General features: G+C 46.9%; 1 protein-coding gene across 4 annotated transcripts in view; it reads right to left on the reverse strand.

Annotated features, from left to right (window-relative positions):
* Window positions 1-187: 187 nt before the first annotated feature.
* The window catches only part of MTOR (mechanistic target of rapamycin kinase), a 100,039-nt gene continuing 74,525 nt past the window's right edge, over window positions 188-25,701 (reverse strand). For all 4 annotated transcript variants that reach the window (XM_083512640.1, XM_083512638.1, XM_083512639.1 and 1 more), the window contains 26 exons: window positions 24,092-24,169; window positions 23,884-23,991; window positions 20,352-20,477; window positions 20,114-20,245; window positions 18,149-18,264; window positions 17,028-17,145; window positions 16,638-16,844; window positions 16,266-16,366; window positions 15,856-15,952; window positions 15,512-15,610; window positions 15,268-15,390; window positions 12,556-12,738; window positions 11,933-12,067; window positions 11,620-11,794; window positions 9,993-10,128; window positions 9,743-9,890; window positions 9,284-9,406; window positions 7,935-8,017; window positions 6,665-6,737; window positions 6,071-6,145; window positions 5,495-5,630; window positions 5,067-5,132; window positions 3,818-3,898; window positions 2,921-3,001; window positions 2,089-2,194; window positions 188-1,083 (listed from right to left, as the gene is read on the reverse strand). In XM_083512640.1, the coding sequence (XP_083368766.1) occupies window positions 1,068-1,083; window positions 2,089-2,194; window positions 2,921-3,001; window positions 3,818-3,898; window positions 5,067-5,132; window positions 5,495-5,630; window positions 6,071-6,145; window positions 6,665-6,737; window positions 7,935-8,017; window positions 9,284-9,406; window positions 9,743-9,890; window positions 9,993-10,128; window positions 11,620-11,794; window positions 11,933-12,067; window positions 12,556-12,738; window positions 15,268-15,390; window positions 15,512-15,610; window positions 15,856-15,952; window positions 16,266-16,366; window positions 16,638-16,844; window positions 17,028-17,145; window positions 18,149-18,264; window positions 20,114-20,245; window positions 20,352-20,477; window positions 23,884-23,991; window positions 24,092-24,169 (2,922 nt within the window). In that variant the 3' untranslated portion in view covers window positions 188-1,067. The remainder of the gene's footprint in view (window positions 1,084-2,088; window positions 2,195-2,920; window positions 3,002-3,817; window positions 3,899-5,066; window positions 5,133-5,494; window positions 5,631-6,070; window positions 6,146-6,664; window positions 6,738-7,934; window positions 8,018-9,283; window positions 9,407-9,742; window positions 9,891-9,992; window positions 10,129-11,619; window positions 11,795-11,932; window positions 12,068-12,555; window positions 12,739-15,267; window positions 15,391-15,511; window positions 15,611-15,855; window positions 15,953-16,265; window positions 16,367-16,637; window positions 16,845-17,027; window positions 17,146-18,148; window positions 18,265-20,113; window positions 20,246-20,351; window positions 20,478-23,883; window positions 23,992-24,091; window positions 24,170-25,701) is intronic.

Raw genomic sequence — 25,701 nt, forward strand, 5'->3', positions numbered from 1 at the left:
CATCACTGGGGGCAATATGCCCATGTGTTTTCAATGGACGGATCTGAAAGTGAAACCAAGGTGATCCATTCCCTCTCTGCAAGGACTGCACTGTCCCTTTTCATTACAATATGTGAACTGGCATAGGAATGTTTCCCTGCTCATTTGCTCCCCACTGTCCCGGGTCATGCAGTCATGGATGAAAACATTCACACAGTTTGGTGTACTTTTTATTGGCACAAAAATTATCCAACTACAACATGGCATCTAAATATCAGTACACTTCTTTGTGCATTTTACTTTATATTTGTTTCATTAATGAAGTCATGACATCATGGGTTCACTCCAGGCTTTCCAAGCATCCATTTTTATACCCTTCCAGGCCCGTCATCACTGGCTTTATGCTCAACATTAATGCTCCCCCCACCCCCATTTCTCTCTTTGCTCTGTGCGAGTATGGAAGACTTCCCAGAGGCACAAGCTTGTCTCTTGCAATCCCCAACCCAATTATGATGTTCAGCTCTTACAGAGTCTCTCGTGATTTCTTTGGGCTCTTCCATGCACATTTAGCCAGAAACATGCTTACAACTGTGTTTTCCAACACAAGTGTCAGTCACAATCTGCTTGGGGCAATGTCAAGCAACGAGCAACAGGCTGCAGTTCTAAAGAGGCCTCTGTGCCTTTCCAAAACCTGATCAAGGTCACTTGGGTCATGGAAGTGAATTCACTACTGCTTGGCCACGTTACTGTATCTTGAAAATACAGTCTCGCTCCTAATTTTTTTCTTGCCAAGTCATCCCCCAGTGACCACATTAGTCAACGTCTGGTCAGTATCAGTTCCTTTTTAAAGCACTCTGGAAACTCTGTCGTGTTTCATTACTGCCCAGCGCGCATCAGCAGTTGCAAATCAGCTCAAAACAAACTTTTAATATACAGTTCTCATTTACAGTTCAAAGTATTTGATGAAAGGCAATTCTCACCCTGCCCACACAGTCCTTGTTCCCCTCTCAGCTTCTGAGAAGAAACATGCTGGGAGCGGAGAAGCCTTGAGAAGGAAAGGCTAAGGATGTTCCATCATGTGTCTTCTGTTACCAAAAAGGGCACCTAAGGGAAGAAAGGGACAAATGTGATAGACTGGCTCATGATTTGGCCAGGATGTCCCATACAACAGGGGTGGGGAACCTTGGCTCTGCGGGCCAAACTTGGCCCGCAGGTTTTGGGCTAGGCATGCCCACCCACTCCACCCCTGACACCAGGTTTGTGTGTCTGCTTGTTGCATTTACAGTGGTACCTCGGGTTACATACGCTTCAGGTTACATATGCTTCGGGTTACAGACTCCGCTAACCCAGAAATATTACCTCAGGTTAAGAACTTTGCTTCAGGATGAGAACAGAAATTGTGCTCTGGCGGCCCAGTGGCCGCAGGAGGCCCCATTAGCTAAAGTGGTGCTTCAGGTTAAGAACAGTTTCAGCTTAAGAATGGACCTCCGGAACGAATTAAGTACTTAACCCGAGGTACCACTGTATATCCCACCTTTTCTCTAAGGAGTTCAAGGTGGCATATACTACTGTCTTCCTCTCCATTTTATCCTCACAACAACCCTGTAAGGTAGGTTAGGCTGAAAGACTGACTGGCCCAAGTCCACTCAGTGAGTTTCACACTTGAGCAGGGATTTGAACCCTGGTCTGACACTCCAACCACGACACCACTGGAGTTGCTTCATATTACAAAGAAGAAACAAGCATGCAGAAGTAAGACATAAGAGTCCACATCCGGAACAGATTATTATCTGAACCTCAGGACACCTAATACCCCATCCTATAGATGATTTGTCAGCTGCCAGCATTTTGGACTATAAGCTGATTGGGACAAGGACCTGGATTTTTCTGTTTATATCAGGTATGGAACAGATAAGGGCTTGAAAGGAGTGCCTGATTATTCTTTTGCTGATTACTTCTGTTGCTATTGAATGGAAATTGCCTCTCCTTCCCAACACTGCTCCTTGAGCCTCCTTGGCTAGTAAGGTGAACAAACCAGTCATTCTGTTTGCTTCCTACTTAGGGCATCTCATGAGGAAAGAGTGAAGTTTGTGAAGTTACAAAACTTACCATCCGATGTAGCACTGGCAAAGGTTCTCGTGGGAGGTAGCCTGCTTAATTAGAAGTTCTACTTGTGTGGGCACATCCAGTGTTTCGTCGTGAGAGAAGTCCCGTCCTTTGCAGCAAGAAAGAGAAAGAGAGAACAATTAGGAGTGTCGCAAGCTCACCTGCGCATTTCTGTTGCTCTGGAACAAAACCAAATACAAAAGAAACAGGTGGAATGGTGTATACTGTAGTTAGGACCAGGTGTGAGGAAAACCCTTTGGCCCTCCTGATCTCACTAAACTACAACTCCCAGGACCCCTGGCCCTGCTTGCTGGGGCCGATGGGTTGCAGTTCAGGGAAATCAGGAGGGGCAAAGGTTCCCCACACTCGATAAAGACAAAGGGTCATATCCAACTAAGTCCTCCTCACAGCAAACCCACTGAAATTAATGCTCATGACTAACTTAGATCCATTAGTTTCAAGGGTCTACTCTGAGTAGGACTAACCTTGGCAGCAACCCAAATAAAGTATATAAGCATCTACAGTGGATTCTCTATGAGTTTTTCCTCCTCCCAATAAGTGGCTTTTCTTTTTCTTCCGAGAGGAAAGGGACTCTGCTTCAGTTTAGTGGCCCTCCTCCATCCCATGATTCAGCATCTTGCCCCCCACTTCCTTCATCTCCCCTACACAGTTGCACTGAATTTTAAGACTGTAAGCTACAGCACCATCCACACACAGTTATGATTCTATCTAAATAAATAGGTAAGTAATAAGCACCAACAAAGCACCTGGATTCAAATATAATATAAGTGTTTATATTCATCTTTTGTGTTTTGCAGAATATGGCATTACTTACCAGTGAGTTTATCACGGACCCTGTTGATAATCTGTATAGCCTTTTTATTTAGAGCCTCTGGTTTCACAAGACCGTCCCCTACTAAAAGGCAAAAACACAAAAGAGAAAGGGATAACCTTAAGACCTGAAACCTAAATGTGTAGCGGTGGCATAAAACCCTCGGCCCGACACTGATTGGAAGGGAGAATCAAGCGAGTTACAGGTATTTTTTTGTACAGTTCTGGCCACCCCCTTCTTCAGAGAACTAAACTGATCAGAGGTTGGTGAACCTGCCCTGTAATAAAAAAGTTATAGCACTTGGGGCTTCACAGTTTAATGGGGGAGGGAAATATGACTGAAAGGAGAATATGACGGGGTCTATAGTATTATGAGTGACAGGAATATTTGGCCTCTCTCCTGATACTGGGACTTTGGGTCACACATTGAAAACCAATGAGTGGCAGACACAGGATGTTTTTCATAAACGGAATTAGGAACTGGCTGCCCCAAGGTGTTGAGATGACCACTAGCTTAGATGGATCTGAAAAAAGAAGTGTAGAAAAATTCAGAGGACAGGCCTATGCAATGGTTATTAAATAAGACATTGCTTTAATTTTTTTTAAAAAAATGGAAATAAAATTTCAGAGGCAGGTTAGCTCTGAACAAACTTGGTGCTGTGAAGATCCAGTGGGGGAGAACTGCAGCCTTCGTGCCTTGCTTACAGGCTCCTTGGAAGGCGTCTGGTTGGGAGATGGGAAGCTGGACTAGATGGACCTTTAGGCCTTGATTCAGCAGGGCTCTTTTTATGCCCACTCTACCCCATCAGAGGCAGTTTGGAGTCCACATTTCGGGCCCTTAACACCAACAGCAGCAGAACAGAAGACCCAAGTGCTCCTCCCTCAAGGAGTCCAAACTTACTGAAGGAATGGATGGATTCAGGCACCGTGGTCCCAGCTTTCTTGTGGGCCGTTTCACCCAGCTCCACACTGTCCAGCATTTCTAAGAGGGAAGGAGGGAGGGATGATCAGACCAAAAGACAAATATGCAATTCCTTCCATGACTTTGCTGCTTGGAGCTGCCTCACTTTAGGATGCTGGATGTGTTGGGAAACTGTGTACGTGCAGCTACTCACACAGAGTCAAATAAGGTTTGGCAGACAGCCAAAAGGCAATCTGAATGAGTAAGTCTGCCTGGTGATAACAGAGGCATGGAGACAGCTTCCTGATTGGTCAAGCTCTCTCAAGGATGTGATAATTAATGGCCTACTAACTGGAATGTGTTAGTTCGTGAGTTCAGAAGTTCAGTAGTTCAGTGTGGGAGTTGAGAGTTGTGTCAGAGAGAGCTAGCAAAAGATCCGTGTTCTATTCCTCTAAGTAGTCCACTGTATATAATAAACACCTAACTACAAGTTCCTGGTTCCTGCTTCATCTATCCTGTCTGCAGCCAAGTCGCCGATTGCTTCCGTGGATTCTGCGTGTACTCTGCTAGGTCTGGCTAAGGTCCTGCAACTAGTCAGAAAGTTGCGAAACACCAAATAGGTTTTACCAAAGGCTGTTGGTAAGAGCTGGGCTTTGCTTACTGGCCACTGTGTTCCCATAGAGCAAGATAGGGAAATCTCTGACCTGGGGGCCAAATACAGCCCCTCCCAAGCTTCTCCGCCCCTCACTATCCCTGCTGGTACAAAAGTTAAGAGTCACTGACTGTTGCCCCATCCACTACCAAAAAATGGCTCCTGGAAGGTTTCCCCCTCAAGGAAACACTGCCTTTGGGTTAAAAAAGGTTCCCCACCTCTGCCACCCAGCAGCTTTATAGGGGCTAACTAGTTTGGATTGTGGGAATTTCATCAGCCTTAGCTGAAAAGCTGCTTCACTGCAGCACACTTAGGTGCAACAAAGCAGCCTCTGTTTTAGCACCTGCCTGGTGCTCTCATCTCCCCACCCCTTCCTGAGTTTAAGCATATTTCCCATGAGGAAGGGGGAAAGAGAAAACTGTTCAATGCCCCATTTCAGAAACCAGAAGGGCTTTGGCCATGGAATCCTGGGCCCACCAAGCTCCCTTCTTGTTGCAGTTTAATTAGGGAAAGGGAAACTATTCTGGCGCTATCTAAATGAAGGATATCCCGCACAAAAGGACAACAACAAAAAGCACTGTTTGGGCCAATACTCACCTACTGACTGGCCAGCAGAGTAGGAGTCCGTCCGTGTCCGTGATCGCTTGTTGCCTTTTGTGTTTGCTGCAAAAGAGACAGAAAAAAAAAGGTTCAATGCATTGCAGGTTTTTCTTATGGGCCTTAATTTGTTCAGCTGCTGTTCCAGACAACTAAGTCTGGGGACAGACTTCCTCCGTAAGATCAACCTAGGTGGATCAGACCAGTCAGTTTGTCTAGTTCAACATTATGCCTCTTACAGCAGCTAGCCAGTTGCCACTATTTATCCCAGGGCATGAAGGCCACCACTCTCCCTCCACAGTAGCTCCACAACCACAGGCAGTCAGCAGCAAGCCACACTGCTCAGAAGACAAGTTGGCCAGGTCAACTGGATACCTAAACTGGTCTTCGTCTGCCTCACTTCTCTCTTATTCTCCAGGCAAACTTACTATCCATCAGCCTCCAGTTCAGCAAGGGGTCATAGACAAAGGCTTCCAGCACAGCCATGACGCTGTCTTTGTGTTCTCGCAAGACTTCCATGACAGTGTGGCAAGTGATTCTGTAGTTTCCATCTAAGCCAGTCACCTGCAGGGGGAGAGAGAAGAGAGGAATCATTTATTTATGATTTGCTTCCGAAAACATACACAACACTCTGCTGCAGCCTTACATTACAGGGAAAATCTATAGCAGGTAAGTAACAGGAAAGCTTGGCACAAGACTGGCCCTTCTCGTTCAAGAGCCCCTGATAAGCCTCCAAACCAAGGATGGGGAACCTGTGGCCCTCCATGTGTTAGAACCCCTGAACTCCCATCAGCCCCAGTCAGCATGGCCAGTGGTCAGAGATGATGGGAACTGTAGTCCAGGATGAGAGTCACAGGCTCCCCATCCCGGCTCCAAATGAAAGCAAACGACTGAACTAATTGTCTGTTGAAGAAGAAGGGGAAATGTCTATCGCCTTTTGATGGCATCCTTATGTTTGTCATATTGTAGCTCCACAGTTAAGAGGCATTTCTCCTCCTGCTTACCTCCATGGCATTTGTCAGCATCCTTGTCAGCCTGAAAGGAATCTTCTCAGGGAACTTTTCCCTGGTCATCGCCACCTAGAACCAGGATGGAAGAAAGGCAATTAAATTAAGACATATGTTGTAAGCTGCCCAGAGTGGCTGGGGAAACACAGCCAGATGGGTGGGATATAAATAATAAAATCATTATTATTATTACACTGATGGGGCAGGATTCTTAAGGCCAAAAGAAATTAGTGCAGGGGGCAGCGGCAACTGAATTCCCTGACAATTTAATTTTAACTTAAATTAACTGGGGCTTCCTCCATCCCACCTGAGTAGGGTCAGGGCAGCAATGCTAGGAAAAGAGGAGGGTGGGAGAGAGAAGTCCAGTCTTTTTCCTCGTGCCATTTCATAGATCTTTATGATATTCCTGCAGCAGCTGCTATTAGCCCTGCCGCAAAACACACACAGATCTCTGCTTTCAAGGGCAAATTAAAACATCCATATTGTTTCAGTTTTGGCTCCCAGTGCATTTCTCAGCTTCCTTCCTTCCCACCCGCTGTGCCTTCACACTTCCAACTTCCATCCTGCTTTCTGAAAATGGAATCGTGTTACCTCAAAACAGTCTCCAAAATCAATGTGCAGAATCTTGCCACTCAGCCTGTCGAGCATAAGATTGGAGGGATGCCTGTCGAAGCAACAGAACAATGAATAATTAGTGAACAATTCTTCACCAACTACTTTGGTCCTCTATGTCCTGTCAGAACACATCCTTGATTGTGGCCCGAGAACACTGTAAATGCACGTTCCTCCCCTGTTTTATCACTATTTCATCTCCCTCCTGCATGGCAGATTTTAGATAGTTCTTACTTATTTTGTATCACCTTGCCAACAAAGGTCCATATAGTTAAAGCTATGGTTTTCCCAGTAGTGATGCATGGAAGTGAAAGCTGGACCATAAAGAAGGCTGATTGCCGAAGAATTGATGCTTTTGAATTATGGTGCTGGAGGAGACTCTTGAGAGTCCCATGGACTGCAAGAAGATCAAAGCTATCCATTCTTAAGGAAATCAGCCCTGAGTGCTCACTGGAAGGGCAGATCCTGAAGCTGTGGCTCCAATACTTTGGCCACCTCATGAGAAGAGAAGACTCCCTGGAAAAGACCCTGATGTTGGGAAAGATGGAGGGAAGAAGGAGAAGGGGACGACAGAGAACGGGATGGTTGGATAGTGTTTGTGAAGCTACCAGCATGAGTTTGACCAAACTGCGGGAGGCAGTGGAAGACAAAAGTGCCTGGCGTGCTCTGATCCATGGGGTCACGAAGAGTCGGACATGACTAAACGACTAAACAACAACTTATTTTGTTGGCACATGTTATTCCTTGAGAGATTGTTTTAAACCAGGGGTGAATAATCTCTGCCCCCATCTCCCAATGTTGTTAGATTTCAACTCCAGCCTGCAAATGATGATGGGAGTTGGGGAGCCCAACAACATGTGGAGGGCTGCAGGTCTGGCCCCCTGTTTTAAACAGTTGCAAGCCACTTTTTGGCAGCTGATCCAGGAGACAAAGGCATGGAGACGAACTTAAGATGAGCCTGCTGGATCAAGCAAATGCCCCATCTAGCCTGGTCTCACAGTGGCCAACCAGATGCCTCTGCTGGGAAGCCCATAAGCAGGGCCTGAGCACAACAGGACTCTGCCCACCTGCAGTTTCCAGCAACTGGCATTCAGAGGCATAATGCCTTTGAAAGTAGAGGGAGAACACAGTCATCATATCTAGTAGCCTGAGATTTCATTGCCTGCTTCTCCTGCTCCAGGTGCAATGATTGCTTTGATTATTGAATGCGATTTTTTTTACAAGGGAAAAAGAGTTCAGTTCCACTTGCCTGTCACCAAGGCCTAAAATGTAGCCAACCATCGACATCACTGCTAACGACCGAGTGTAATTTGTTCTTCTGTCGAACCACACCTAAAGAGGAACACGGATCATAGACGTGCTTGAAACGTATTTGCCAGAGAAATGGTTTGAGATGGGGCAGCATTAAGGAACAAATTCCGCAACTGTTAAATTTATGCAAGGGAATGCCAACCGGAGATTGGGCTGGATATTTTAAAATCCATGGACTAGGCCCAGGGTAGACTCAGAGAAATTAATGGACACGACAAACTTGGGTCTACTCTGAGTAGGACTTAGTTGGATACAACCTAAAGTGAACTCCAGTCAGAGCTTTCCCTGCTCTCTTGCACAACTATTTGCACGCCCCATATATTCCTTCCAAACCCACACAGGTATGAATCTCAATTGTCCACCGTGATGATCCTTTCCTCTCGGAACCATCAACCATCTATAAAAGGTCCTTCCCTGCAATGAGGTTTGTGAACATTTCATGCACAGTCAGGTTAACAGGCACTGTTCAGCCTTTTCTATTCACAGAAACACAAGTTGTGGCTGTTATGACTGTGGCTTTTGTTCTTCAAGTTGTAGGTAGGCGTTACTTTTTATTTTTTGCTAGCAGCAAGCTCAAAGTGATTTTGCCTGGCACATATTTTTAAATCTGAGGCCTTTGTATTTTCTATCAGACTTGGACAGTTTAGAGGGCTGGAAACTAGTCTCATATTTGTCCTTCTTCTCATTACCCTTCCTGTGCTCTAACCCCCCCCTTCATTTCCTGGGTTGTGCAAACCAAAGTTTACCTAGTGCAAATGTCACAGTAAGCATTGGCTTGCTTAAACCAGGAAGCAAAGGGAGTAAAATTGGAGTGTGTGAGCCTGAGACTTGCTTCCAATTCTCCAAACCATGGTTTGAGATTGACCCAACCTACCACAGAACACGCAATATCTAGCGCTAGGGAATATAAAGTAGCAACTTTGATAACTAGAAGTTGTATTCTATCATTCTTCATTCACTGATTGAAATACAGTGGTGCCTCGCAAGGCGAAATTAATCCGTTCCGCGAGTCTCTTCGTCTTGCGGTTTTTTCGTCTTGCGAAGCACGGCTATTAGCAGCTTAGCGGCTATTAACGGCTTAGCGGCTTTAAAAAAAAGGAAACAAACTTGCAAGAACTCGCAAGACGTTTCGTCTTGCGAAGCAAGCCCATAGGGAAATTCGTCTTGCGGAACGACTCAAAAAACGGAAAACTCTTTCGTCTTGCGAGGCATTCGTCTTGCGAGGTACCACTGTATGCCTGATCTAAGTCTGGAAGTACTTCAGAAAGCATTCAGAGCCTGTTGTACCTCTGAGCTGGGACTCTTCAGCCAAAGAAGCTTGGCGAGATCATCCCCGGCTGTATTATTAACAGCATGTTCAAACACCTCCACCTTCTGCATCAAAGTGAGGTGATCGTAATCAGGAGCCATCTGAAAATAACCGGAGAAAGACAACATTTAAAAGCTACCATGTTTCTCAAGGAGACACAAGAAGATACATTTTTACAGGAATGGAACCTAAGAAGCTGCTGTATACCAAGCTAGACCATTGGGTCCATCCAGCTCTGTAATGTCTACACTGACTGGCAGCAGTTCTCCATGGTTTCAGTCTGAAGTCTCTTATAGACCTAACATGGGTTGTCAAGGATTAAAACATGTGCTTTACCACTGAGCTATGGTTCTTTTCTACGTAAGAGCTCCAAAGGCAACCATAACTCTTCCCCCCTGTGAAGAACTTAGAATCTTCTATTGCAGGCCCAGCCTTACCCTCAGCATGATGCGGTGTTCAATGTTGAGCAGAATCTTCTTCTTTTCTCGGTAGTCTCGGATGAGTGCGTGCAGAGTGTCACAGTGGGGCACCCAGCCAATAAGCCCCGAGTTTGTAGAAAGTGGAATAACTGCATATCTTTGGATGCTGGAAGCAGAGGGAGAAGGATATTCAACTTTTGAAAAAATTGCCTGCCCCAGCTTTATTGAAAATACATTCATTCCAACAACCGGGTTTCCTGCAACACACCTGAGATTTTTACGTAGGGATGTTGGGTCGTTGGCTAGCAGAGTGTTCACAAGGCCAAAAAGCTGCATCACTCTTTCATCCTGACGCAGATCTTCATGGCCCTTCAGAAGGAAGACGAATTCGTGCCCGTTGCTACCTGTGTGGGAAAAGGAGAAGGTTTCTTAAGTTGTGTAAACTCAGATGAAGGTTTGGAGGGAGCTGGGTATGAATATGCCCCCTAGTCAAATTGAGGGTTTCTCTCCCTCAACAATCAAATAGTATATACATTTCATGAAATAAAATAAAAGTTTTGTGCTCTCTTTCTCTTGTACCATGTCTTGCATGACATTGCTTTCCATTCCATTTCTTTCAGTATTCTTCTGGTCAAACAAAAACTCAAATCATTCTGCTCTTGTTAAGCTACTTCTGGTCAGTTCAAAAAGTGCTAGCAGGCTTGCCTCAAGGAATCACAGAGCTTGAAGGAACCCCAAGGGTCATCTTGTCCAACCCCCTGAAATGCAGGAATCTCAACTAAAGCATCCATAACAATTTGCCTGTCTTATCACGCATAAGCCAGCTGCACTTTTTTTATATATACATGATAAAAAGTAAACAGACACTTAATGAACAATGATTAAGAACAAGTTGCCCACACATCAGAGAAAAACCAGGGCACTTTGGATGGATACGTGATCATCAGCAAGCGTAACAGAGGAAAAAGCTTTAAAATGTTTTGGGGACGAAGACATCAACCACTTCTGCATACTGGGTGGAAACTGACAGAGGCCTCACACACCCCTTCTGGCCAACCCTCTGGAGGGGCCATATCCCAGTGGTAGGAGGGGCCAGAGGCAAAAGTGGGTGGAGCAATGAATGCATTTTTTTACCTTGAATAGTGTACAGTAGGCTGGTTTCTACACAAACTCACACAACCATCTCTGTCTACCCATGTTAGCAAAAGGCATTACTGGAGCTCACGGGCACATTAAAAGGTAAAGGGACCCTTGACCATTAGGTCCAGTTGTGGCCGACTCTGGGGTTGTGGCGCTCATCTTGCTTTACTGGCCGAGTGAGCCAGCGTACAGCTTCCGGGTCATGTGGCCAGCATGACTAAGCCGCTTCTGGCGAACCAGAGCAGTGCACGGAAACACCATTTACCTTCCTGCCAGAGCGGTACCTATTTATCTACTTGCACTTGGACGTGCTTTCGAACTGCTAGGTTGGCAGGAGCAGGGACCGAGCAATGGAAGCTCACCCCGTTGCAGGGATTCAAACCGCCGACCTTCTGATCGGCAAGTCCTAGTCTCTGTGGTTTAACCCACAGTGCCACCCGCATCCCCAGTCAGCAAAAATACTTGGGGAAAGTAGGCAGGTGAGGGTCACCTGGGGAGAGTCCCAAGAGGCTGGAAGACTGCATTTGGTCCCAGGACCGGAAGTTCTTCACCCCTTCTTTAGCTACTTTGGCTACTGATAAACCCATGAATTGTACAGTTTATGAGTACATCTATTCCCCCTCCCATCCTTCCCCCTCTAAATCAGTGATCATCAGAACACCAGAGAGAAAAACAGACAGAGAGACTTGAAACTAAAGCTGGGAAGAAGGTATGTGTGCTTCTTCACCCACTGAAAAAAAAAGTCAATTTCTTACCCATTAAGGTTAATTTCCTTGGCCTCTGTTTGGACGTGATGACTTGCAACGATGGTGCAATAGACTGGATGCGGATGACTTGCTGGTTAGGGTCGTATGTCCCTGGGACTGCTAGCTCCAAATCTCGGCACATCAGGAGTTTGGGCGAGACGTACTGGAGCTCCAAGGAGGTCAGCTGCCAGCAAAAAGGCAAAGCGGGTAGACAAAAGTATGGCATTTTAATACAGGCAGTTTGAAGTGCCTGTTGAATGGTTGCCAATGGTAGATCCCACCCCTACCCCCAAGGGGAAAAACCCTGTGCCTCTCAGTCTACCTGTGGCAGCTGCTTAGAGATGCGCCTGAACACGTGATAATAGAGATCCCAGGCTTGGGTGAGGTCCTTCACATTTCCTGATTTCATGTATTTCCTGCACCATTCCTGGGCCTCCATCAGATCTCTGCCGTAAGCCTGCCGAGCAAGGAGAAAAATGACCCCATCACTCTATGGTTGCTGACTACTGCGGAGACTGCTGAGGGGTTGTACTGCCACATAGTACTCAATTGTGCTAAATTTCTTCAGAAAAGGTGGGCAAATCGGCCTCAACATATAGGGTTTTTTGTTTTTCTTTCTTTCCCCTAAGCTTCAATCTTGGCCAAGTTCTTATAACTTGCTACTTCCAAAAGACCGACCCATGAAGCAAAGAGGCTGAAACACCTTGTGATTAGTTGTTTGTGTATTGCAGGTTTTGCTGGGACCAGCCAGCAGGGTCAATGGTCAGGGCTGATGGTGTTGTAGCATCCAAAACACCTGGAGTAGCCACGTGTGAGCTTATTTAGTGAGGCTGCTCATTTCAGGATTAAAACGTTCCTAATGTGAACCACTCACAATTCTTGCTTTGTGGACCTGGACTTGGAATTGCAGCAGATGTTGGCAGTCCTCAACTCTCATTTTCATACCTGGTTGAAGGAAGTTTCCTTAAGAGTCTGAGGCCCACGCTCCATCATGGCATGAAGGGGCTCCAGCACTTCAAACATCCCTTTGACGTTCCTCTCTCCAAAATAGAGACGCGATGCCTCCTCCAGCCCCTCGTGCCACATCTCATGCCAGAGGATGGCCACACGGATCAGTTCTTCGCTCACCTGAATGGAACACATGATGGAAATCACTGCCTTGTATATATACAAGGGCCCACCTGAACATTTGGCAGCAGCAGTTTTCAGGTTGGGGTGTCTTTGTGTGTGTTCCCCAGCCCTGTTATCTTGGGACAACCTGAGGTGGGGAACCTTATTTTAGCCAGAGGGACACACCCTTCAGAGCCACTTCCTGGGGTCTACATAACGCAGCGGGCAGGACCAGTGGCACAACTGATGTGACTCCTACCTTTGCACACAAGGCAACTTTCCAAACACACAAGTCAGGTTCTCTGTACCACACAGAGACAGACACAACTCTCTGTGTTCCATATCAAAACCTCCGGATATAGAGAGGTATATAAATTCTATAAAGAATAATAATAATAATAATAATAATAATAATAATAATAATAATAATGCTAGCAAGAGGTATTATCTGTTGCAGGGGTTAATAGTACTTCTGACTGACCACAAGAGGGAGCTTAAGGAGCGTCTTAAAACACTGTGGTGCTACGTTGCACAATCCCAACATCAGCATGTGAGCATATGAGCCTACTGTACCAAATTACAGGTTACAGTTCTATTTATTTAAGGCATTTTGCTCCCACTCTCCATCCAAGAAAGTCTCCCAGAGCAGAATTCAATGAAGAAACATTTCTCTCTCACTTTCTGCCTCCCCCTGATGTCCATGCACCTCTGAGCTCATGAGAGATTTAAACATGCCCCCCCATGTTTTCGTTAACCATTTGACTTTGAAAGTGGGGTTCAGGGAGAGGAGAAGGACAGGGGCTTTCAGTGGGGGGAGCTAAGAACAGGCTTCCTCAACCTCGGCCCTCCAGATGTTTTTGGCCTACAACTCCCATGCTCCCTAGCTAGCAGGACCAGTGGTCCGGGATGATGGAAATGGTAGTCTCAAAACATCTGGAGGGCCGAGGTTGAGGAAGCCTGGATAAGAATGTAAAAAGAGCCTGGCTGCTGGATCAGGCCACAAGCCCATCTAGTCCAGCACTCCATTTCCCACCGTGACCAATCAGTTGACTCTTGCCATTGTGATCCAGGCACCAGCAATTCAGAGGCACTCTGCCACTGTTTCCGGAGGCAGCACATGACCACCACGCAGTGGCGTAGCGTGGGGGGTGCAGGGGGGGCCGGCCGCACCGGCTGCAACATCTGGGGGTTAGGGTTAGGGGGCGCAAATCCACGGGTTAGGGGGCGCAAATTACTTGCCTTGCCCCGGGTGCTGACAACCCACGCTACGCCACTGCCACCACGACCGTAGCCACTGGTTGCCTTACCCTTCACAAATGTGCCTTTTAAAGCCATCTAAGCTGGTGGCCGTTGCCACATTTTTATGGCAGCGAGTTCCACAAGTTCACTACTATGCGGGGGGGGGGGGGGGGGAGAACACACGGTGAGGCGGAAGGAAATGAAAGATGCCTTGTTTTCCGCAACTGTTGCTGGAAGCACATGGCATGGTTGTAGCTTGGGTTGGGTGGAAGGAGGGAGCAGCCTCCACTTTGAATCATAGGCCTGGAAGGTGCCCCAAGGGTCATCTAGTTCAACTTCCTGCAATCAGTGGCAGACTTTAGGCTCTCAAATTTCAGCAGTTCCCTGTGCAACGCTTAACTTCTGCACCCGCACTGCCTCTAATGCTCCGTTCCACAGAACTGCACCAGTTGTGCTACTCTAAAACCGCCTTTGCTGAAATGCAGGAATCACAGCCCTGACAAATGGCCATCCAATCTCTGTTTAATAACTTGATGGAAGGGAGGGGGTGCTGGTGCATTCTAGAGATTGCTGCTTCTGTTGCAGAAGAGATAGCATCCTGTTCTCACAGTAGCTTCCCAGATCCTTTTGGGGGAGCTTGCAACAGAGTTCTCCCCACCTGTGTCTCCCAGCAGCTGATATCCGCAGTGATATGGCCTCTGATCATGGAGGCAGAACATACAGTAGATAGCTATTGTAGCTAGTAGCAACTAGCCTCACCCACCATGATTTTACTTAATTCTCTTTTAAAGGCATTCAGGCTGGTGGCAACCACTACATCCTATGCAATCGAATCCCAAAATTCAACTATAAGCAAATAAAGAAGTACCAGCCCACTGGTTCTGGCCCCCAATCACCCTCTTTGAAATTCTGTATGCTAGCATTAAAGAAAAAGATCACACACATTCTCAGACAGAAGAGTCAAGTGGATCAATCCTTGCTGAAACTGTAATTAGAATCGTTTCAGAATACAAAGGGAAGAGTGTTAAAATAAATAGCACACACAACTCCCTAAGAGTCAGGCAGATCAATCCTTGCAAAACCATAATTAGGAATGTTTTTGAGTACAAAGGGGAAGACAAAGAGAAGCTCATAATGGTTACTCTTGTCGACCAAATTGCAAAGCAGAGGGATATATTAATTAAAACAATACAACCCACCACTGAGGTTATAGACAAGGAGGGGTAAAAACCTAAATGAATGCCCCAACCTGGAATGCTGCACAGGGTGGAAGGAGAAGCAAAATGTGTGCATGCATGCAACACTCACCATCATGGCCTGCTGGACTAGTGTGTTGCTGTGTTCGCACATATTCTTCAAGATTTTGTTGGCGGCATTGTGACGGGCCGTTGTGGTTGACTTTGAAGCGACAGTCAGTGGGTAGATCAAAGCCTAAAGTATCAGAAAGCAGCAATTTATAAAACCGGAGTTTGTTTACAGTCTGGAGCCTCAACGAGGGGTGTTTTTTTTGGGGGGGGGGTTGCTGGTGGGAAAAGAAAGCAGGAGTGCTTACCTGTGGGTGGTACCTGCCAATATCTGTGAGAAGCTGGTAAATAAGTCGGCCCACCAAAGGACGAGGGGTGTCGATTCTAGCAATGAGCTGAGGGATAACCTGATTTTAGAGGACAAGAGAGGTAAGGAGTGGGGGTGGGGAATGAACTCAGACATTTCTCAAAAGATGCTCTTATTTCATACAAAGCTAAGACAAGCAAAGGAAAAATGGCAGAATAACAAATTCAGGTTTTGAATGATGGGGTTTGGGAAATCCAGACATGACCATGGATTATTTTCTTTAGTTCGCTGTTGTATTTAGGTCTAAATAATACAAGGGATGCTCACAAGAAACCAGTCCCTTACCTGTAACCAGGTATCAATCTGGATGGCCTTCACCCCTTCTACCAATGCCTCATTGACTTCTGGCCAGTGGCCGTAGTCGAACCATAGAGTAAGGACTCTAAGGAAAGAAGATCAAAACACGTCAGGCTCATAAGAATGCAAGAAGAGTCCTGCAGCTGGATCAGGGCAGTGCCCCACTTAGTCCAGCATCCTGTTCTTACAGTGCCCAACCAGATGCCCTAGTGGGAAGTCAGCAAGCAGGTCCTGAGTGCAAGAGCAGTTCTCTCCCCACGTGTGCTTTCTAGCAATTCAGAGGTGCACTGCCTCTGGTGGTGGAGAGTCCCCATCAAAATAAACAGGGCAAGGGCAGCATTGATTCACTGCCACTGCACAAGGGCCCATTTTTTTTTGGGGGGGGGGGGAATCCTCACCTGAGGGTATCCTGTAAATTGTTTCCTCGTGACAAAGAGATGGACCGGAAGAAACCCTGCACTGCTGGAACAGTGTACATCAGGAGTGTTTTGGACAAGTCCTGCCAGGGAACAAACGTTTTGCAGGTCACTCCGCATGAAAGCAAGTGACAGCCAAGCCAAGGATGGGGAACCTGTGTCCCCGCAGATGTTGCTGTGCTACAATGCCCACCATCCCCGACCCTGGGCTGGCGGGTGTTTTGCCAACAACTAGAGTGCCACAGCTTCCTCACTCTTGGTGCATATCAATTGGAAGGGTGAAAGGAAGGGGAACCAGCTGGACACATAGCCCACTGGGCCTGGAGAGCCAAAGGGGAGACAATTGGATTGTACCTCCATGACTTTCTTCTGCACGGGAGATGGGACGGGGCTGTTTTCGGTGCTCTCTGTCTCGCTCTCGCTGTTGCTGCCCTCCGTGTTGGCACTGGTGACACTGGCTCCGCTGGCATGGCGAAGTTTCTTCTTCTCGTCCCTGGCCTGGTTCTGATGCTTGTAGTGGAGGACGGCCTCAAAATTCATGACTGCCCATGCGTGCCAAGCCTGCCGGGTGTGGGTGCATGCACATTAGAATAGCCAATAAACAACGCCCTTGCTGATCCCCAAGCCAACACTCTGCTGCAAAAGGTGGTGGGCAGAGGTGCTTAAGTGTTTTGTATCCTGAACTGACAGGCGCCACCAGAAGCGCTGCTGCTACTCTGGGCGACATGGGAACCTTTTGCTTACCTTGTACCAATTGCGGTCATGCTCTGTGGAGGCACTGTAGTACTGCAGGACCTTGGGGATAGTGCTCTCATTGATACCTTGCAGGTTCAGCTGCCACTCGCCCAGTTTCAGGAAACACCTGAGAGCATATGCCAGGAGTAGTAGTTTGGTCAGAATCGAGTATATACTTCCAGAGTTAATGCTAAATACATTACTTCTGGCAAATGAGCCACCATAGCTGCTAGAGGACCATGACAATTTGGGTCCCAGGCTTTTCAGATCCATCTACCCATGTGCTAACTGAATTGAACCCCTGTACTAACTAACTAACCTGAAACCAAAGGGACACATGGGTTGCTAGATGTGATGTGAAATATATTGGCATTCTTTTCATCTCTCCTACCCCACTAATTCTCTATTAAAGAATCCAAGTTGGTGGTCATCGCTGCTCGTGGGAACATTGTTCCACAGTTTAACTATGCGCTGTGTGAAGAAGTGCTTTCTTCTGCCTGCCCTGAATCTTCCAGCATTCAGCCTCACACTTGTTTACACTGAAATGCATTTGCTGTTTTACTGCCCATTCACTTGGTTTGTGGAAACCCTCTCAGAATTCTTTTACCATCTCTTTTCATTTTAAGCACCCTGAAAATCATGCCTCATCTTATTAGCGGAGGCTTCAGGAGGTCGGTGCACATAACTCAGGTGAAGGAACCCTACAGATATTTCTTGGGCAACAATTCCCAGCATCTTTGAAGGCTGGTCATGCTGGTGGGATGGCTAGATGGGAGTCCGACAAAAGCTGAAGAACCACAGCTTCCCCATCCTTGCAGTAAGGAATCAACCCAGCTTACATAATGCGGAAAACACAGCAAAGTGGTCTCTGCTGTGCAGCTGGCACAATGATGTTATCAAACGAAAGCAGAATAAATGGTATTAACAGTGTTGGAATGGTAGAGCTCTGGGAATAGCAAGCTTCTTGTAGCTACTAGCACAGGTTGCTGATGTCGAGAGAGCTGTTTCATCCAGAGTGTGCATGGTTTCAGCTGGTCAGGCCATCGGCCGACACTTGTGTTATCTGGAGCCTTCAGCATGTCACTGCTTCTGGCCTGGTTGCTGAGCCTCGGGGGAAGGAAGGTACTGACCGTGCCATGAGCTTGTGGAGCTCCTGCCTGTGCTGCTGATCCTCAGTTGCGATGGCATGCTGAGCCTGCTGCTGCATGGTCTGAACAAAGTGTTGCATGTGCTGGAACGCGTCGATCTGCAAAATGAATGCATGTGTGCTTTGAAGTGCATTGCTAGGCTGTTATCAAGCACTGACAAAGGGGGGACTTTGCAGCTAATACACATACCAGGAATCATTGGGTTGTATCCAATGTGGGCCCTACTCAGAGCAGACCCATATAACTAGGCATGGCTAACTTAGGTCCATTGATTTCAGTGGATTTCCTCTGAGTAGGTCATGGTTTGACACAACCCAAGGCGTTTTCTCTCTCTCCTCTTCCATCTCAAGCCTGATTTCCAGCCATTTGTCAGATGTCCTAGCCAGTAAATGATAAAGTGATTCAAGGTCTCACTTTCCTTCATACAAGCTGTCAGCTTGTTTCTTTAAAAAAAAAAGTGGTTTTTTTTTAAAGCCTTGGAAACAATAGGGGAAAACGAGCTAGCAATCACACACCAAGCTGGTAATTCATCTGTGCCATGCAGAGCAGCTTTTGCACTAAAGAGGAAGATGAACATCACCATTTTCTTCCCGTCTCTCCTCTCATGGGTACACTTCTGTACCCAAGCCAGAAAGAGAAGGGAAAGATTCTTTGGACATGCCCTAACAATTCATTAAAGCTACATAACGAAAGTGGATTTCCTCCTGCACTTCTGTGGAAGTGTAAAGGAATCATTCTCAGCCTGAGGGCTGCCGTGTTCCCTCATGGGCAAACCCTCTGGGGGTGACATTCCATTGGTAAGTGTGGCCAGAGGCAAACATGGGCGGAGCAGCATTCGGCTACATTCCAGTCATGTAAAAGACAGGAGTTTCTGTGTGTGTGTGTGTGCGCGTGTGTGTGCAAGGGTGCCCTGGGAAGAATCTTAATGCCGGATATAGTGTCTTCTGGTTCTCAGCACCCATCCCTAGTGCAAAGGGCACGCACGCACCCACCCACCCACACCTCCATAACTACACCATAGGTGAGGCACAAGACTCTTTCAGCAATGCCACCTACCCCCTCTTCCCTCTCAATGAGCTTAGCTTGTACAAATTTACAACTTCTTCTGAAAATTCAAGGATTCCTAGATTACTATTATTTCTTAAGGTGTTACATTAATACTTGATGTGGTTTACACACACACACACACACACACACACACACACACACACACATGCAAGGTTGCTTCAATTTCCCCCCACTGTGAGTTGAGCTGGCTACAAGAAAAGCACGGATGTAAACCTGTCCAATTCAAAAATAGTCAAAAGATTAGCCGTTGGTGGGGTGGCCCTTTCTGTATTTCAGAAGGTGTGCAGCTGAGCCACACAATTATAAGAGCTTTAGCCTCCACAGTCGGCAAAAACTAAGATGGGTTCGGGGTGGGGGCACTGAATAGAAGGAGTGACGTGGCAGCACATTCAGGACTAAAAGAGAGACTTTACCATATATTAAACAGGAATAAGAAGGGATCCAGACCGAGGTTTATTGGATTTGATTATGTAAATTCCCCTCACATGGCTGTGCCAAAGAGACTCGGCCGTGCCCCTGCAAAGCCAAGTGATTTGGCCTTACATAGCCCTGTGCATTCTCCAGCTGTTTGTTGGCTGGGTATCTAAGTCTGCAGAGATGTTTTGTCTGTGCAAAAAAGCCCCACCCCTAAACCCTTTTCCGGTTTGCTTGGTGTGTTTGCTTGTTTCTTTACTGACCACTGACACAACACACACAAGGGTATAGAAAATGCTGGGACACGGTGGAGAGTCATCCACTTCGAAACCAGAAAAGGTGGCTGGGCAAGGAAGGGAGAAGAACCTTGTGCATTTTGCTCCTTTCACTGCAGCAGTCCTAGGAAGCAGGAGTTATCAGCAAGAGGCAGAAAAGCATTTTCGAAATTCTTTCCAACATTTTTACCTTGCGGGCACTTTTCCACATGTGCTTCATGTATGCGTAGGTCACCTGAGGATGAACAGTTGGCAACGGGTGATCCAACTGCCGGGACGGGTCAACCCCAAGAAGCAACACGAGGGTCTTATGAGCCAAAGCCTTGAATAAACAGAAAAGAGGAGGGGTGGGGGTAGGTTACTGTGGATTTTTGTGTCCAACTCTTTTTCCTGTTCTCATACCTGCTGGAGTTGCAAGACACACTCACCAGCCGCCCACTCTTGCCGCACAAACTGGCGTACTTGAGCCAAGTCCTCATGTCCTCGTGGGGGTTAACGACAAGGGACCGGACCATAAGTATCCTCTGCCAATCCTCAACGATCCGCTGGCAGCCCTAGAAAAAGAGAAGCACAGGCAGAGACCTCTTAAGACCATGTATCTGTTGGTTTATTTCTTATTCCTGCCGTCCTTGGAAATTAAAATAGGCAATAGGCTTAAGGCAAACAAGAAGCAGCTGCACATGTTGCACCAGCAGCCTACGCAAGTCATTTCCACCTGGTGTGATGGTAGCTATCTACACAAAGGGTCGTGGCTCAGTGGTAGAGCATCTGCTTTGCATGAAAAAGGTCCTGGGTTCAATCCTCAATGGCATCTCCAGGTTAAGGCTGGGAAAGACTTCCTGCCTGATAGCCTGGAGAGGGTCTGCCAGTCAGAACAGGGAATACTGAACGAGATGAGCCAAAGGCCTGGCTCAGTACAAGGAAGCTTCCTCTGCTCCTAAACCTTTGCATAAGAGGATAAGTCAACTGGTAGCTACTAGCTGTAACAGGCAGTGGAGCCATGTCCATGAACATCATCTTAGGAGATTTGCTGAACTCTCTAGGTCAGAGGACGTTTTGCCCTGTTTCTGCTAACATCAGGCATTGGCCCTGCTTCCCTTTCTAGGTCTTTAAAAAGGGCTCACTCTGTTGCTACTATCTAGCAGGGAATTTACAATCTTGCAGATGGAGCTGGACTACAAATTCTCATCACCCCGACCAGTGGCCATGCTGACTGGGGCTGATGGGAGTCTGAGTCCAACAACGTCCGGCCAAAGCTTCCCCATCCCTGCTACAAGGATAGGAGGTTGCCTTATTCCAAGGCAGGCCACTGGTCCATCTAGCTCGGCCTTGTCAACACTGACTGGCTGCAGCTCTCCAGGGCTGTTGGGTGAGGGACATTCCCAGGCCAACATGGGGGTGCTGGGATTGAACAGGGGGCCTTCTGTATCCAAAGCAGAGGCTCTGCCACTGAGCTATGGTCCTTGCCTTGTTAGGTGACAACAGAAGCAGACATACTTCATTCCTGCTTTGTTCTTGCTGTTCAGTGAGTTACTGATTTTCATAACTTGAAATGGAAATTATTTCATATTGTGCATTTTTGTTATTATGTTGGACTGTTTTTATGTGGATAGTGGTATTGAGTGGTCTTTTGTAATGATTTTGGTTTTTTGTCATGCTTTGAGCATAACGTATAGAGGAAAGTGGTAAAGTATACCATAACCATGGCACGATGGAAGAAGAAAAATGGATCGGGAGGTGGAAATACACAAAGGCAGGTACAAATTCTTAGCTACCAGTTGTTCTAATGACCAGCTGGAAATGCAAAAGGGGACACAGAGGGAGAGACCAATGTGTTTTCCTTGAACCATTACTCTTGTGGCCCTCAACAGAAAAAAGGCTGTCTTAGGGGAGACAGGGAAGGAAGGAGAAGAAAATAAAGACTGCTGTATGTTGCAGTTAGTAGAGAATATCTAACCTATCGTGGGTCCAAACAAGCAGCTAGTGCTCCTGCTAATGCTGAACACAGACAACTTCTCCTAAAGAGAAAACGTCACTGCTTTATTACATCAAGCAATATGCATTTAATTTTCGCAGTTTGCACACCACTCCATCCTGCACACGCTGCTAAACTTCAGTCCTTGGGGACTGTAAACAGAAGTCCGCTCCAGGAGCCGGCCAGGTTCTCCAGTGTTAACTATGTTCGTTAATGGAAAAAAGGGGGGCAATTCGGAGAGGAGGAACCATCAACCCCCAGTAAAAGGAAAAGACTTGAAAACATAAAGCAGTAACGTCTGTGTCCTCCTAAATCCCTTTCAAAACAACAAGACAGGGGTCTGACTCAATTTCCGAAAAAGAACATGTTATTTTGAGTTCCAACGACAATTTGTTCCTGCATCAAAAAGGAAGAAAAACAAGGAGAAAGAGAAGGGTTGGGGGGGGGGCGGCGGCGCTGAGCGAATACATTCCCCACACAGATATTTTTGCATTTCTGCTTTGGCTGTTGTTCTCCCTGCCTAGTGTTGGTGTTTTCCTGCTGCCTCGCTGACCTGGCCATCCCTTTGAATTAGGCTGCCTTGTAGGCAGGCAGGCTGAGCCAGGAGAGGCATCTCCCTCTCACCTACCTGTGCTGAGTGCCACAATAGCTCAATGCCCACTGCCATGGCGGAGACAGAAGGAAAGCCTGAGTCAAATTGGAGAAGGCCTGTGCCAGCTTTGAACAACAGTTGGAGGGGTGGGATGGGAAAAGACCCTTTAGTGGCACAGCATCAGCCTTGCATGTAGAAGCTCCCAGGTTCAATCCCCAGTACCTACAAGTTTAGGGCTAGGAATGTCTTCTGTCTGAAACGTTGGGGAGCCACTGCCAGTCAGTGTAGACAGCACTAAGGTACATGGACCAATGGTCTGGCTCAGTATAGGCAGCTTCCTATGGAACCAATGAGAAATTCAGAGAGACCCAGAGCCCACCTGGGCTTTTCCCACCTTCCACAAATGGTGGCAATTTGCACCAAATGAAAACAAGAGTTTACATCTCTAAGAGTTGACTTCTGCTGTAGACCTTGCATTCAAAACAGAATATTAAACATTGGTTAGAAAGACTGAAGAGGTTTTCCTGCTCTGGAGAAACAGAGAGAGTACGGTGCCTTTATTAGATAGCCAGGTATGCCACCCCACATCTAAATTAGGTAGGAAATCTAAAGCTCCCTGAGGTCCACATAAAGTGGGCCTTTTTGTATTTGTTAGGAAGATGCTGTAAAAACACACAAGAACTCGGTGTCCTGTTTTTTCTTTCTCCCTTACTTTTCAAAGTCTATAAACAGTTGCAGTTGCAGACTTCACCCACCCCGTTGCTCCGGGCTATTCCTCCTGGGCGGAATGTTCTCTGAGACTTTCCAGACAGGAATGCAATCTTGGAGGCAAAGAGCTTTGTCACAGCTTCCCAAATGGCACAAGGAAAGAGAGAGAGAGGGGGGCAAAAAGCAAGCCGTTGGCAGCAACAGGTAAACAGCTTCTTGTGCCGCACGGAAGCACACGCAGGAACAACAGGAAGGAGAGCGCCACGGTGGAAAAAATTCTTCCTCTGGGTGGGTGCTGGAGTTAATATGGGTCAGCAGCCACTGGCTATCAAGCTGCAAGCCCACATCTGCTCCAAGGTAGGGAGGTAGAAAGGATGGATGGATGGAAGGAAACTAAGATTCGGGGGAGCTAGAGAGTTCGGTGTCTGCTGACATGGCTACTGCTCTAGGTACTCTACCTATATCCAACTTTCCTCCAAGAGACAAAGGGTGGTTTACACGATTCCACATTTTATTCTCACAACAGCCCTGTGAAGTAGGTTAGGTGAGAGAGTGACTGGCTCAAGGTCAGTCAGTGAACTTCATGCCTGAGTGTGCATTTGAACCCTGGTCTCCTAGATCCAAGCCCAGCACTCAATTATCACTACACCATACTGGTGTTATAAACTTTCCACAGTGTCTTTACCTGGAGTCTCTCCCACCAGATCTGGCGAATGATCTCACGTCGCTCCGGTACAAGTTTATACTGGATGACTTCTTCCAGCTCCGAAAGCATCTGGCAGGATACCATCGCCTAAAGGAAACAGCCAATCACATTCCATCCCAATCACCGCTGCGCCGGAACAATTCCCAAACAGAGGGTCATCACCCGAGGCCAGGAGCAAAGTACTCACCCCGTAGGCACGGCTGTAACTCTCTCCTGCCATAGCTGTCAGCTCCGCATCTAACAGATCTCGGGCTTTGTCAATGCACTGATTGAGGAAAAGAAAGGAAGGGTCTACTAAGGCGATGGAGACATTGAAAACATAGTACAAGACGCTTAAAAGTAAAGACAAAAAAGGAAGTCAACAATGGAGAGGTGAAGAGAGGCTGTTGCACTTCAGTTACAAAGCAAAAAATGACCATGTACATCTAGAACTTTGTTTCCTTCACTCGTTTGAGATAGTGGCGTTTTTCAAGACTGGCCAGGGTCTTTCTTGGGTTGTCAATTATTACTGGCTTCTTCCTGTTCCTGCCTGTTGCTCTAGAACAGATACCTTGCCCTGCTTTGTACACAGACCCCACTCTTGCATTTCCTTCTAAGTACTGACAGTGACTCCATATGCCCAGGAACATACAAGCTGAGTCAGGCTTGCAGAGGGGCTGTAGCTCAGTAGCAGAGCACCTGTCTTGCATGCAGAATCCTCAACATTTCCAATTCAACGTTCTCAGACCCTCTGCCTGAGACCCTGGAGACACACCAACTATCAAGAGGTGTACCAGCTGAAAAACTTCCCAGAATGTCATCCAGGATCTGGCCAAAGCGCATCTACAAGGACCAGTCCTCGACAGCAGTGGTGGAGAACCTGTGGTCCTCCAGATGCTGCTGGAATACACCTCCCATATTCCATGATTATTGGCCCTGCCAGCTGAGGCTGATGGGAACTGGAGTCCCAACAACAGCTGGATGGCCAGAGTCCCACCCTGCTTATGTAATTTATATATCGGGGTTTTTTTCATGTTGTAAGCTGCCTTGAGCCTGGCTTTAGCTATGAAAAGGCGGCATACGAATATTATGGTGCCTGTATGATGTATGCTTGAAAGCGCACTGCCTACTATGACCTAGGCACATCCCATAATTTTTCTCCAATAGGTTTTGAGGTTTTATGTGTGCCAGAGCTTCCTTTTCACATTTTACAGGCTCTGCACAAAGAGAAGTCCAAAACATTGGGTGTTGTGCCATATATTATATAATCTTTCCTCCAGAGTTTTCCCTCTTCCCCCACCCCCTTCCCAGAATGTGAAAAAGGTTAATTACAGAGGCCTTAGCTCTTTCAAACGCCTGGCTGAATTTTCTTGTGCACATCAATAGAGACAGACAGATTCTGACAGGGCTTATTTGGATTATTTTCTTTCTTTCTTAAAGAGGAATTCATTCTACAACTTCAGCTCTTAATACAGGGTGGGGCAGGATGGATGTAGCCACCCCCCCAAAAATAATACAAGATCCCCCCCTAAAATTTCACATTCACAAAGACAACATAAACTGAATCCTCAACAGAAGCATAGGAATATCCATGCAGGATTAGACCAAAGACCAGTTTGCGAATTGCTGCTTGCCTAGATGGCGGCTGAGACTCACCATATAGGGACACTTTACAAAAGTGCCTGATCAACAGCCATTTGAGTCTGTTACAGCATGGTCCTGTGGCACCATAAAGGCTGAAGAACATTTCCTGTGTCCTAGAGCAGCCTCCCATACCTTGGTGCCCTTCAGATATTTTGAGCTACAACTCCCATCAAC

Source organism: Podarcis liolepis (assembly GCF_965112155.1).
Source record: "Podarcis liolepis genome assembly, chromosome: 7".
NCBI classification, from domain to species: Eukaryota; Metazoa; Chordata; class Lepidosauria; order Squamata; family Lacertidae; genus Podarcis; species Podarcis liolepis.